The sequence below is a fragment of the Alosa alosa genome, chromosome 20 (genome assembly GCF_017589495.1).
Source record: "Alosa alosa isolate M-15738 ecotype Scorff River chromosome 20, AALO_Geno_1.1, whole genome shotgun sequence".
In the NCBI taxonomy this organism is placed as follows: domain Eukaryota; kingdom Metazoa; phylum Chordata; class Actinopteri; order Clupeiformes; family Clupeidae; genus Alosa; species Alosa alosa.
In genome coordinates, this window is record NC_063208.1 from 14,141,299 (window position 1) to 14,154,721 (window position 13,423).

General features: G+C 39.5%; 1 protein-coding gene across 2 annotated transcripts in view; it reads left to right on the forward strand.

Moving 5' to 3' along the window:
• Window positions 1-13,423, forward strand: part of pkhd1l1.1 (PKHD1 like 1, tandem duplicate 1) — a 50,146-nt gene that overhangs the window by 13,629 nt on the left and 23,094 nt on the right. The window contains exons 26-37 of one of the 2 annotated variants that reach the window (XM_048229803.1): window positions 11-133; window positions 797-902; window positions 1,233-1,340; window positions 1,848-2,012; window positions 2,488-2,609; window positions 3,831-3,963; window positions 6,231-6,435; window positions 6,571-6,713; window positions 6,887-6,991; window positions 9,764-9,952; window positions 12,219-12,389; window positions 12,752-12,954. In XM_048229803.1, the coding sequence (XP_048085760.1) occupies window positions 11-133; window positions 797-902; window positions 1,233-1,340; window positions 1,848-2,012; window positions 2,488-2,609; window positions 3,831-3,963; window positions 6,231-6,435; window positions 6,571-6,713; window positions 6,887-6,991; window positions 9,764-9,952; window positions 12,219-12,389; window positions 12,752-12,954 (1,773 nt within the window). The remainder of the gene's footprint in view (window positions 1-10; window positions 134-796; window positions 903-1,232; window positions 1,341-1,847; window positions 2,013-2,487; window positions 2,610-3,830; window positions 3,964-6,230; window positions 6,436-6,570; window positions 6,714-6,886; window positions 6,992-9,763; window positions 9,953-12,218; window positions 12,390-12,751; window positions 12,955-13,423) is intronic. The other variant, XM_048229804.1, reaches the window with a different exon arrangement.

Here is a 13,423-nt window from a genome sequence, read left to right on the forward strand (position 1 = left end):
CCACCTTCAGGTGAACGCCTCAGATGTCACTGGAGTTAATCCACAGGTGTATGTCAACGTCAGAGATGAGGGAGGCCTGTTCATGCAAAGCATCAGGGGAGATATGCTACGTGTCCCAGAATCCAAACCACAGGTATACTACACATACTATTATGAAACTATAGACACATGTCCCTAGGGGACCCTAAGGGAGTCTTTGCATGGCTAACACGAGTTATTTGAATATGTCGTGTGAGTTATCCGTTCCCATCGACAGCATTGGGAGGGCCACAGGGGATTAGTGTTTGTGGTTTAGGAAGAGAAGGGACCCTCTCGGCCACTCGTCTACAGCCTTTCCTAACCACTCTGACCACTCATCTGCACTTGTTGTTCCCAATGCCCCACAGATTGAAATTCATTAGTTAGGTGTACAAACACTACAGGCCAGGTGTAGCCTATATAGTAAATAGGTTGGGGTTTGTTATGCCCTGGTATCTACAAAGGCAATTCTGGCTTCAATATCTCTATGTTTTCTTTAAAATGCAATGTTACAAGGATCATGAATGCAAACAATTAAAATTTAAAAAAGAAACATCTCAATTTCCAGTGGACTTTCAAAGAGAAAGTCATGTGGCTGATGTGAAATTGTTGTTCCAGCAATATTAATGACTAGTCAGAAAATGTAGTTGCACAATTAAAGACAATTTCATATGAGGACTTGAAAATGCATATGAGGGGTCTGTAATGATTCCTATTATAGTCATAGTTGAAGTAGCTTTAGGCCAGTTTTACCGTGAGTTTGTTTGCTCTCTCCTAGGTGGAGGTACTAATCAACGGCATCGCATCCAAGTGCTCAGGAGACTGTAGCTTTGAGTGGAGCGAAGACAAGACCCCACTGGTGACTGGCATCTCCCCCTCACAAGGTAAAAACATCAGCCTCCAGTGTCCTCCACAATGGGAGATTCACATACGTTCCAATGGCTAGACTTGATTTATTGCGTTGGTTTTATTATTTAGTTCACTGAATACGTAAGTCATTAAGTCAGTGATATTTTGGTTATATATGTCATAAAGACACTTTATAATATAGCAAAAAGTAATTATTAGTGATTGTGTTTTATGAATATATGCATTAATAATAAATGTATGTAATGTTATGTAAACCTATAAAAGTGATGTGTAAATGAAGTATAGCTAATGTACATTTCACTTTATTTTGCTGAAGCATATGGTGAATTGTTTTATTCCTTCAGGATCGAGCAATCTTGGGACAGTTCTGACCATCAGTGGGTCTGGTTTTGATGACGCGAATGCTACTGTTTGGATTGGACACACAGAATGCACCGTAACCCAAGTTACTGGTGAGTTGGACTAATGAATGATGTATAGTGAATAGAAATAATCATGAAAACAATAATGATATCATAAAAGGGCTTTAGATTGCAGAGGGTTAAAAATGAAAGCAACACAAGGGAATAATTGATATCTATGCCCCTTGGTGTCAGTGTCAATTTAGCTGGTACCCAGTTTGTCAAAAACAACTGAAAGGGTCCTGTTCATGGTCATGCAAGATGAAGCATTCTGGGCATGCATTGGCAATGTTAGAGACACCAACAGTTTGAAGCTGTTATTGTAAGGTGAAATAATTGCATTGTGTTGCTTTAAATTATTTGAAAGTACAGTACATGATTTATTTATATATCTTAGATACAGATTCAGGTGAGGTTGTGAGGCTGAGGCTGTTGGTATATCTCTTTAGGTGCAAAGATGACCATACTCTGATTGGTGACTGGTCTGTGTTCAGCCTGTAATGGTGACTGTAATGTTGTGCACACTGTTGATGGATTCGGCCTTGTGTCCTTTCTCAGACACTCAGGTGACCTGCAGCGTTGGCCCTGCTCCTGCTGGCACTTACCCTGTCATCCTGAGCCTCCCTGGCCTGGGACAGGCACGTTACCAAGGAGACCAGCCTTTCAACTTCACCAGCCAGCTCAGCGTCTCCTCCGTGTCTCCGATCGCGGGCAGTGTCACTGGTACAGTGCCCCAATATTTGCCATGATAAACACATTCAGTTTTTCAGTCTGGATGTGGCTCACAGAATTATAGATGTGGGGTAAAAGTATGGTTCTAAGTTTCAAACATTCTCTAGCAGTATAACTCATTAATGCTTATAGTGCAATGTAGACATTCTATTATAATGTACAAAGAGTTACAAACCCCAAAACCAGAGTGAAACCTGAAATTTGCTGTAGATTTTAACATTAATTGTATTGTGCAATGGCATATTCCTGTTTGGCAAATGTTTTACATTGCATACATGTGAATAGAAAGACATCTACAATGTACTAGTTCATAGCCATGGGCCTTCTTTTCTTTTCTCTGATTGTCTAACATTCTGTAAAGCTCCATGAGACATGTAATGTTTTGGCGCTCTATAAGTAAAATTAAATTAAAAATTGAAAATATGTAATGGCTGCAGTGTTATGCTCCGTTCCCTTGTTGTTGCAGGTGGCACAGTCCTCACGGTGGAAGGGTTCGGCTTCGGCTGGGGCACAGAAGTGACGATCGGCTCAGAGACGTGTGAGGTGCTGGAGGTGAACCTCCACATGGTCACGTGCAGAGTTCCCCCGGTAAAAGGCTTTGGTCCGATTTCATCGCCCAGCGAACCGTAAAGAATACTCACATACTCAGCGTGTCACCTGGCTCTGTCTGACACCACCAACAGTGTCCCAGCTCTTCACAGAGCCTAGCGTGTAGTTTGGTCCACTTCATCCACCCGCTTCTCCCTGCTCTTTACTCATGGGGTGATAGACAGGTTTATTTTGGGGGGCTTTTTGCCTTTAAAGGATAAGACCGTTGAGAGTGACAGGGAACAGGATGGGGGTAGAATTGAAAAATAACCTTGGCTTGAGATCGAACCCGTATCTGGTCAGAATGCATAGCACTAAAATGCAATTTCAAATATTACACAAAATACAAATGGCTAGACATCTAAGTGCTGTAGCCGAGACTAGAGTATTTGTTTTTAGATTAGACAATTAACCTAATGCTTTACTAGGCATTGCACTATACAACTAAAATGGCTTTGCCTTGCCTTTACTAATTGTTTATTTGTCAATTTGGTTGTCGTTTACGCCTCAGCTCCCCCCACCTTGGTCTAATTTAACTGCCTAGAGAACCGTAAAGGATACCCACATAGCCAGCGTGTGACCTGGCTCTGTCTGACACCACCAACAGTTTCCCAGCTCTTCACATGCTAAGTGTGGAGTTTAGCAGTAGTGTGTAGCCTTGTTCTCCCATTTCCTATACATTGTTACTAAACATGTGCATGGTTACTGAACACATGTATAGTCTAAGATGATAAGAGTACGCCTCCAGGTGAAAGCCTGTGATACTGACAAATTCCTTGTCATACTGCCATTGCAAGAATGAAAAGATGAATGTTTTCATCATTTCTACTGAGAAACAGTGTGTGCACATTCTTGTCTCTCTATCAGACTTCTCAGTTACACAGCACAGCCAAACAATTTGAAATTCATTAGCTAGGCAAATGCTGTATCTTTTTCTAAATTTTAGAAAGATAGTACCGGTAACTGCAAACAATCAAAGGTTATTTGGCATTGCCATTCTGAGAGGAATTTGTCTCAAAGTTATGGTTTTATTTAAGTGTCTATTTCCTCTCTAATTGTGGGTTCTGATTTGTTTCAAACTTCAGGTGAACTCTCAGTTGTAGAATATTTAGTTACTTTAGAATTGTTAGTTTAGAATAGACACCAACAAAAACAAATGTGACAGATCGGAAATTATGTTTTAATCCATGTTCCCATGGTGTTCCTATGATGCGTCGATAGGGCTCACTGGGAGCCCAGAGTGTGACCGTGACCATTGGGGACATGAGCCAAGTGGCATCGCAGACCTTCACCTACAGCGACAGCCTGACCGCCACAATCACCAGCATCAGCCCACAAACCACCAGTGTCAGTGGTGAGCAAAAAATCCGTCTTCTACTCCTGGTTCTGCTCTTTCTCATTCCTCTTCCACTTTCTCCCCCCAGCCCTTTACGCATATAATAAAATATTCTTTAGAACAGAATTGGATGATACATTTCTAGTGTTTCCCATTCTGTGTCTTACTAAAGACTTGTGTGTGTGTGTGCTGTAGTAAATTAAATTAGGGCTGTCAATCGATTAAAAAAAATAATCTAATTAATTACATACTCTGTGATTAATTCATCTAAATTAATCGCATATATAATTTTTGCTGTGAAAGTATTTTAAATATTTAAATTCAAATGAATCATTGAATAATCAGCATTAGTGACATTAAAGTTCAAAAACTCTTATTATTATTTTCACTGTTCAAATAACGGCCATAATAATCTATGATATGACCTAATATGCTGAGGAAATTAATTCAAAACTGCTTCGGGAAGAAGTTTTTTCTTCACATACAATGCATTTCAGGCCACAGATATAACCTAGGGGACACAATGAAAATAAATTAACACTCCCCTCAATGTCAACACTTATTCCTTTGCATTGATGTGCGACTATAGAGTTGATGAACTCTGGTGATATGCAAATTCCTTGCTGCAGACATGGCAAAGGACTTTATTTTCAACACTTTGTTTTTTTATTAACACCATCAGGGCGTTTTTTAAAAGTAAATGTTCCAATCAATGATCCACGCAGCACATTTTCTTCTCTCTCTTTCATTTTACAGTCTAACTTTTACTGACTAGAACGGCTCGGGTCAAAGGTCATAAGGAATCGATTAATCTACACTCATTTTTTTAATCAGTTATTTTTTCTCAAATTAATTAATCGAAATTAATCAGTTATTTTGACAGCCCTAAATTAAATAAATAAGTCACACTGGATTTGTTATGCCACTAGCTACAGTATGTCACACTAGCTGGATTTGCACACATTACATTTCAACTAGGCACATCCATATCAAGTAACCGCAAGTACACAAAGGCAGAAGATGACTCCCCTTGCTTCATGACAGAAGACTTTTACCTTGTATAGATGTATGGTGCCTAAACCTTTTGCTCTATTCTGCTTGGAGACGCAATGCTAAGTTTAAAGAAAAATATGCTTTCTCGGTTCCACTACCAACATACAAACACTAATAGCACTAGTATTTGTAATATAATACCAGAGAGCCCTATTCTCTAAGTAGCTTTCATGTTGCCACCAACAAAGCAATTTATTTCTCCTTGGACCGTATCTAACTAGAAGATCTACATTCAGGTGATGACAACCATTGTCTTCAGCTGTGCTTATTCATGCTTTCATGATAGTTTCTCAGCTTACGCTTAAGGGTTTACAGGCTATTGTTGAGCAACAGACATCCGGTTTTGTATGTGTGTCTGGACATTCTCATAACTCACGATAAAAGGACCAGAAAACGTCAGACAATGAGAACCATGGGTAATTATCCTTATTGTAGTTTCCACTGTGACAGACGTTTGAGAGGTCGTACAGAAACACAATACATTTTCTAACCTAACTTGTACCTCCACATTCATTTAAACTTTGTGCAAAACACTCTATGCCGTCACACAGACTTCTCTGTGTGAGAGGTCGTACAGAAACACAATACATATTCTAACCTTTCCTCAAATTAGCCTAACTTGTACCTCCACATTTAAACTTTGTGCAAAACACTCTAAGCTACCGTACACTTGCTATAATACATTAAGTGTGGATGGAAAATAAAATGTACAGTGTTGCTGTTCTTTTGAATGTAGATGCTTTATTAGTTATTGTATACTGTTGTTCATTGGCAAAGTATATCACAATAAATATGGCATTGAAAGTCTTAATATGTTTTAACAACAGCTATAATTCTCAAAGTATACAATTAATAATACCTTTTGGCATCTTTCACAATTTCAAGGGAAAGTAAGATGAATATAAATACATTTGTTGAATTGTAATAAGTTTGTTTCCCCCTGTCAAAGTGTACACATCAATCTTTTTTTATCAGGTGCTTTGTGGTCACCTTGAACAGAAGTGTTTGTTAAATACTAAATCTATATAGCAATACAAATATAAATGATTAGTGATCTGATCTTTCGTTTGTTTGGATTCTATGGACCCTTTCAAGAGAGTTCCATTATCAGCATCATAGTTGGCCCCACAAGACTTCCTTTTTAACATTCCATATGTTATCATAATGCAGAGGAAGTAGATTGGGGCCCAAATAGAACGTTCAAGCATTGTTTTTGTTTTTATTGATGAAAGGGTCTATTGTAGGTCTCAGACTTCTCGTCGTGATGGGAACAAACTTTGGGGTGCGGGGCAATGACACCCTGGTGTTTGTCGGCCAGAGACAGTGCGAGGTGGTAGAGTGGAACACTACTGCCATCACCTGCATCCTGCCCTTCCTGCCCCCAGCCATGTATGAGGTCAATGTCCAGATCGGCAACCTGGGATTCCCCACAGTCAGGTGAGACTCCCATAGCCAGAGGGCTGCAGCAATTAATCGATCAGTCAATTTGTTGTCAGTTGTCGTCTCTGAAAGGGCCTCAAGTCATATCTGCTCTGTGAGTTGTAACTCATGCTTGTTGTCTTTCCTGTGCAGTGCTGGAGTGAACCCCACGGTACAGTACGTGCTGGAGGTGTCCAGTGTTACCCCACTGCTCGGCTCTCTGTATGGGGGTTCCCAGCTGACCATCTCCGGCTCAGGATTCAGTGCCAACCTAGAGGATAACCGTGTCATGCTGGGTAGGCACTGATACACAGATGTATTATGCATTTCACATGGACACACACACACACACACACACACACACAACCTCACTCTCTCTCTCGCACTATTTTCTTCTAGTAGTACTGTGTTCACAAATATTATATATTATTGTATAATATATTGTATGTCTTGTTGAAATTCACTACAGGAGACAGAAGCTGTAGAGTTACAGCAGCATCGGCGCATGAGATCCAGTGTGTAGTTGAGTCAGGGGCGAAAACACACACCATCACCAACCAGGGCTCACACCCAAGTGAGTAATACGCTCTCTCACACACAGACACAGACACTTCCAATGACCAAATTGAATATCCAAAGGAAAACCTGAAGATACAAGCAAACTAATTGATCAGTTTTGAAAATGCATTCCTGTCTGTACTGATCAGGGACACCATGAACCAAAGGAGATGTAAAGTATGTGTGAAAAGTGTGTCCACCATCTTGTTTTTTAAAAAGATAAAAACAGGATATTCTTTAGTAGAAAACATCTTTCTTTAATTTATTCAAATGTTTAACACAAACGATAACTTGCACATCAATCAGTCTGACTCTCCCACACCAACACACTGTGGGTGTGGCCCAATTAACTTAATTAACAATTATTACTTTCACCAACAGACAGTTAGTCAGCTAACACACAGACAGGAATATGTGCAAAAGTGCATTCAATTAAAAACTGTTCTAAAACAGGGAAGATGTAGTCAGCATCTTCACATCAGGGCCGGAGTGGGGCCACTTTTCAGTCCGGGAGTTTCAGGCCCAAGACCAGCCCACGTTTTCCATAGTGGTGGAAATTGGATAAATGAAGCAACATTTCAGCTCTTACTATCCTGTAGTTTTTATTAGTACCATGGTTCAACAAATGTGTAAAGGTTATATAATAATTCACTTCAACTGAGAAGTTAACAAAAACAGAAATAAAGCCTTTGAAATGTAGCCTATATCCCACGTTTCCACAAAGAGGCATATTGAACTAATGTTTAGGCTACATGTTTTTTGAATGGGTAGGCTATATTGTTGTTTGGTGATTTAGGCTACTCCTTTACTACACCCACTTCTGAGCAAAGTTTTGTTATCAATATTTGCATACTGTAGTCTATGAATGAAAGTCTACAAAAGCACTGTAAAAAAAAAACTCTGCGTTTACTTAAAAAAACAAGTCAACACATTTCACTAGCTTTTTTGAGTAATTTCAACTTGACAGTGAAGAACTCAAATAATCAAGTTAAATCAACAAATGCTCCCAACTTGAAATATCTAGTAATGCAAACTTAGTATTGTGAGTAAGGTGGACTTACAGTAGGTTAGCAACTCAAAAAGTCAAGTTGAATCAAGTGCTTTTAACTTGAAATATCTAGTAATGCCAATTTAGTATTGTAAGTAAGGTGGACTTACAATAGGTTGGCAACTCAAAAATTCAAGTTGAATCAAAGTTCTTCCAACTTAAAAACAAGTCAACACATTTCACTAGCTTTTTTGAGTAAGTTTTACTTGACAGTAAATAACTTAGATAATCAAGTTGAATCAACAAATGCTCCCAACTTGAAAATATATAGTCTAAGTCTAAATAACAACTCAAATCCAAATAGATCAAACAATGTTTTTATTTTTAGCCAGTTTGAACACCCCTGACCTACAGTATATTTTAAGTAATTTAATATGTTGCTTGTGAATAGCTTGACAACGCTACAACATCCAATATTAGCCCTATAATTACATTGGTAGTAATCATAGCCTATAGGCAATCTCTCTTTACCAGTTGCCTTTTGTCTGTCCTCTTAAAAAATAAATAAATCTGGAAGCTTGGCACATTTGGCAGCATTCTACCTGGCCGTTTCAGTCCCTCCTTGCCTCTTTCTACCATCCATCCTTCCTGAGGCTTATGGCTAGTAGGGCCGGCCCGGCTATCCGTATCCGTATCTAGAAAACTTTTTGGAAAAGACGGGCTATACTAAACCCAACCAACTTTTTTTGGGAGGGGAGAACTCACACATGGTAGGCTACAACCCATGCAGAGGCAACGGTGTCATGCACAGAATGCGGAACGTGTAGCCTAAGGTAGACTAACGTGACAAATGTCAATATTTTTGACAATAACGACCGATACGACAAACGATAACTTGCACATCAATCAGTCTGACTCTCCCACACCAACACACTGGCCCTTTTTTAAAAGAGCACCTGTGGGTGTGGCCCAGTTAACTTATTACTTTCACCTGCAGACAGTTAGTCAGATAACACACAGACAGGAACATGTGCAAAAGTGCATTCAAAACTGTGTTCTAAAACAGGGAAGATGTAGTCAGCATCTTCACAGTATGATTTATTTTATTTGACAGATTGTTAACACACACCGTACTACAGCACATTCAGAATCACGTGCACTTAATACATGTGGTGTCACTCAAAACACTAAATCTGTCAAACAAGTCTGTCACAAGTCAGCCATATCAGTCAATCAGTCATGTCACGTCACGTCATTCACGTAATGCCACCCTTTGAGCAATACGGTTATGCTAATGATCGAGGTAGTCTGACTAGACTAGATACTTAGGACTTGTGTCACCTGTGACCTAGCCTGCCTGATTGTTACTGACCACTCTGCTAATTACCCATGTGTCTCCACATGTTTAGGGTGTGTTTGCGGGGGAGTCTTTGTCTGTGTTTGTCTGCGTTTGTCTGTGTTTGTGTTTGTTTGTGTGTCTGTGTGTGTGTGTGTTTGGGTTTGTTTGGTGTGTTTGTATTTGTGTTTGTGTGTTTTGTGTGTGTGTGTTTGTGTTTGTTTGTGTGTGTGTGTGTGTGTGTGTTTGGGTTTGTTTGGTGTGTTTGTATTTGTGTTTGTGTGTTTGTGTGTTTGTGTGTGTGTGTGTGTGTGTATGTGTATATTTATATGTTTATGTACATCTGTGTGTGTGTGTGTGTTTGGGTTTGTTTGGTGTGTTTGTATTTGTGTTTGTGTGTTTGTGTGTGTGTGTGTGTATGTGTATATTTATATGTTTATGTACATCTGTGTGTGTGTCTGCAGGTCACGGAGAGGGGTATGCATGGAGCCCTGCGGCGGCCCTGGCCACAGTGGGGGACACGGTGGTGTGGCGGTGGGAGGCCCCGGCCTTCCTCCAGGACGTGGGTTTCAGGGTGTTCAGCGTGGCCAGCCCCAGCAGCACCACCCCCGACGGGCGTGCCTTCACCAGCGGAGACGCCAAGACTCCCAGTGGTACAACACACACCTGTTCTCCTATCAACACTATATTAGTTTTGTTCATTATAAACAAACAGGGACAGGTACACCAGACATTTATTCTCATATCAACATTATATTTTATTTTAACTTTAACACAAACAGAAACTTAACTGGCACACAACAATGTTGGTGAAATTTTTTGTAGCTCAGTCCGGTGTGTGTGTGTGTGTGTGTGTTGGAGATGTGTTTCATTAAGATTAAACCTAGGCAACAGGCAATAGTGGGGGTTTCCTATTTAAAGAAGTGGAAAGTCTTTTTTTGTGGAGAGGTTTGGCACATAGAGAAGGGTTTAACACATAGAACTCAGAATAGTTATACATATAGAAGGCAATGTATTGTTTCAGAACAGTCAGCATAAAACCCAGTGCCATTGGCCATTTTAATGTCTGAATGAAAAACATTATTGATTGATGTTAAATTTATTATGCTTTGCATGCTCTGAGAAATACTTTTACACTTGAGCACCAGGTAAAGTTCTCACCCAAGTAGTTTTTGTGTGAAATATTTTCACCTGCTTGCATCATATATTAAATGTGATGATTGAAGACCTCAAAGCAGCCATGATGAAAACTCAGGACACTCTTGTGCAATTTGGCCTACACTGAGACAGGAGCTGCACATTCCTGTTTCACAGCGTCTGTCTCTGAATCTCTAACTCTAACTTCACTCATCTTAGCCTCTATGTATTGCCGTCTATCGTTCACTGTCCTGGGGGCCTGTTTTCAGGTTGACATGGGAAAATCCGCATCACACACACCCATCATAAACACCACCTCAAGGAAAAAAAATGTCGCCCCTCCAGTATGTTGTGTGTAATTTCAGTCTAGCTGTGGTGGTCCACCACAAACAGGTTTATCAGCCTACTATACTTAGTATAACATAGCATAGATTTTTTGACATTCTTCCTTGACATCTAAGTAGTAAGTAGTTCACTAAATTACTTTTAGGATGTTACCTTGAATGTATATTAAGAAATGGCTATAGAGTTATAAGTTTAAGTTCAAGTTTATTGTCATGTACTCATAAAAGGATTAACAGCAATGTTTTTAAATGTAGAACATAGGACATAGACATGTGTACCAGAATATATATCTATAGATAGATAGATAACAGTGTGACTCATTAGCCACACTGTATTTATATTTATATTACACTGTACTTTTACCTACTCTTATGGATCTATTTTTATATATTTATGTTCTTTAATATATTATATTTATATACACACACACATAATGTTTGAATCTGAATGTTGGCCCATACCACTAATGAAAAACTAGTAAACAAGTGGGTGTTTTTATCAGGAGACAAAGAATAATTATACATATGGAAAAATAAGGAAAACATAAATAATACCAAGCAGTCAATAAACCTTAACCTGACACTCCAAGGCACACTGCTGTGTGATCATTAGACAAAGTCTTTAAATAAATAGGCTGCACGCCTACGCATTTCAACCTCGGGGTATAAAAACAGTAGCAGTGGCAGTTCACAAGTGTTGGCTGCTGCCAAGCAATCACAGTAACAGCTGACAGCTACACAGGCACAGGTTATAGTGGAGTTCATATTAAGTAGGTCAATTCGAACCAGGGATCAAAGAAATCATCAGATAATATAACATTAAGCATTAACTGTATAAAAAACAGTCACACTAAATCAGTGCAGTGCACAAATACAATACTACTGACCTCAGTAATAAATTGTTGTGTATTTTGACACATGACAGACTGTTTTTGTGGGAGACCTGTTCTGCTTGATTATAAGTATTGTGTAAATGCTCTGACCTAATAGTTGACACACCTACTTGATTACCTGTGCTAATTATCTGGTGTTACTGTGAATACTTGACAGCCTTCACCACCCTTGATATACTTACCATCATGTCCTGAGGAAGATTGCAAGATGATATGTATAGGCATGTAGCCTATTTATTAACAGATTTGTTTAACCTCTACATACCATTGTGTCTTTGCACTTTCTGGGTTAAGACTTAACTATAACTATAAAAAAGCATCACAACGACATACTGCACCTTGGTATAACTTGGAGATGTAACACCATGAAAACAGAACATTTATAACAATAAATATGCAGGTGATACAAGGTCACTCAAAAGTTTCCTGTTTTCACTCTTCAAAAAACCTAGGGTACCTAGGTAACCAGTTTCAGCCCAATCACTCGATACCTATCCACACCAACCCCCACCCACCCACCCACCCTTCTCCTCCTCTGTCTCCAGGATTGTTCCGCTATCAGTTCACATCCCCCGGGGTCTACTACTACAGCAGTGGCTTCGTGGACAGCACAGATGAAAAGAGCCTGCAGGGGGTTGTGACTGTTAGAGACGTCAAGGAGAGTCGTCCAGAACTGTACGTCACTGTGGGAGGAGTCACAGCTATGAGTGGACCAGGTAAACACCGCCTATATCATACGTACGGTTTTGTATCATAAAAACAGACGTAAAATTCACCAGATGTCATGTGTCACTTCATGTAAATGTCCAACACTGTCTTTTATTATTAAATTAGATAGATAGATAGATAGATAGATAGATAGATAGATAGATAGATAGATAGATAGATAGATAATTTATTGATCCCCAAGGGGAAATTCAAGAAATTATAGATCATTTGGGAAATTAAATTTTATCCATGCAACTAAACTCTAGAATTTGACTAGATAGCACATATTATATTTTTTCCAGAAAACAAAGCAATCAGACAAATAAACAGATAAAATAAAATAAATGACCGTTTTTACCTCCCTCTACAGCTATGCGTCGAGTGAGCAGGGATGTAGAGGAGTGTACCACTGCCCCTAACTGCCCCGAGCCTACCCCTTCTAACGGCACCTCTTTCAGCTTCTCCCGCTGTGCCAGTCCCACTGTGCATGCCATCTCACCCTCCAGCGGCCATGCCCACGACTTCATCCACATCCAGGGCATGGGCTTTGGATCCCAAAGCTGTGCCATCGAGGTACAATCACACACACTACACAAAGTCCTCACACTTACTTACGTACAAGCTCTGGAAAAAATTAAGAGCCCATTGCACATTTTTGTGATGTCATCCGACGGTTGCTGAATGAAATTCGAATGAGTTGTCGGTCATATTTAAAATGAAGAGACCACTGCAAATTTGAATATGACTGTCAACTCATTCGAATGTCACTCAGCAACCATAGGAGTTGCAGTGGTCTCTTAAATTTTTCCAGAACTGTTCATCCCGGAATGACACAACTTAAAATGTTTTAAGAGAAGCCGAATTCAGACAAAAACTCCTTACATTCTCAAATCTTTAAATCCATAGCACATTTTTGAAGGTGTCGGCTAAATATAAAGAGGGTTGATGTATATTTGTTGTTTAATGTTTTCAGAGCAGAAGAATGAACAGAAATGAATAGATTATTCAATATGACCATGTTTAGGAGTAGCATTTGTACGAG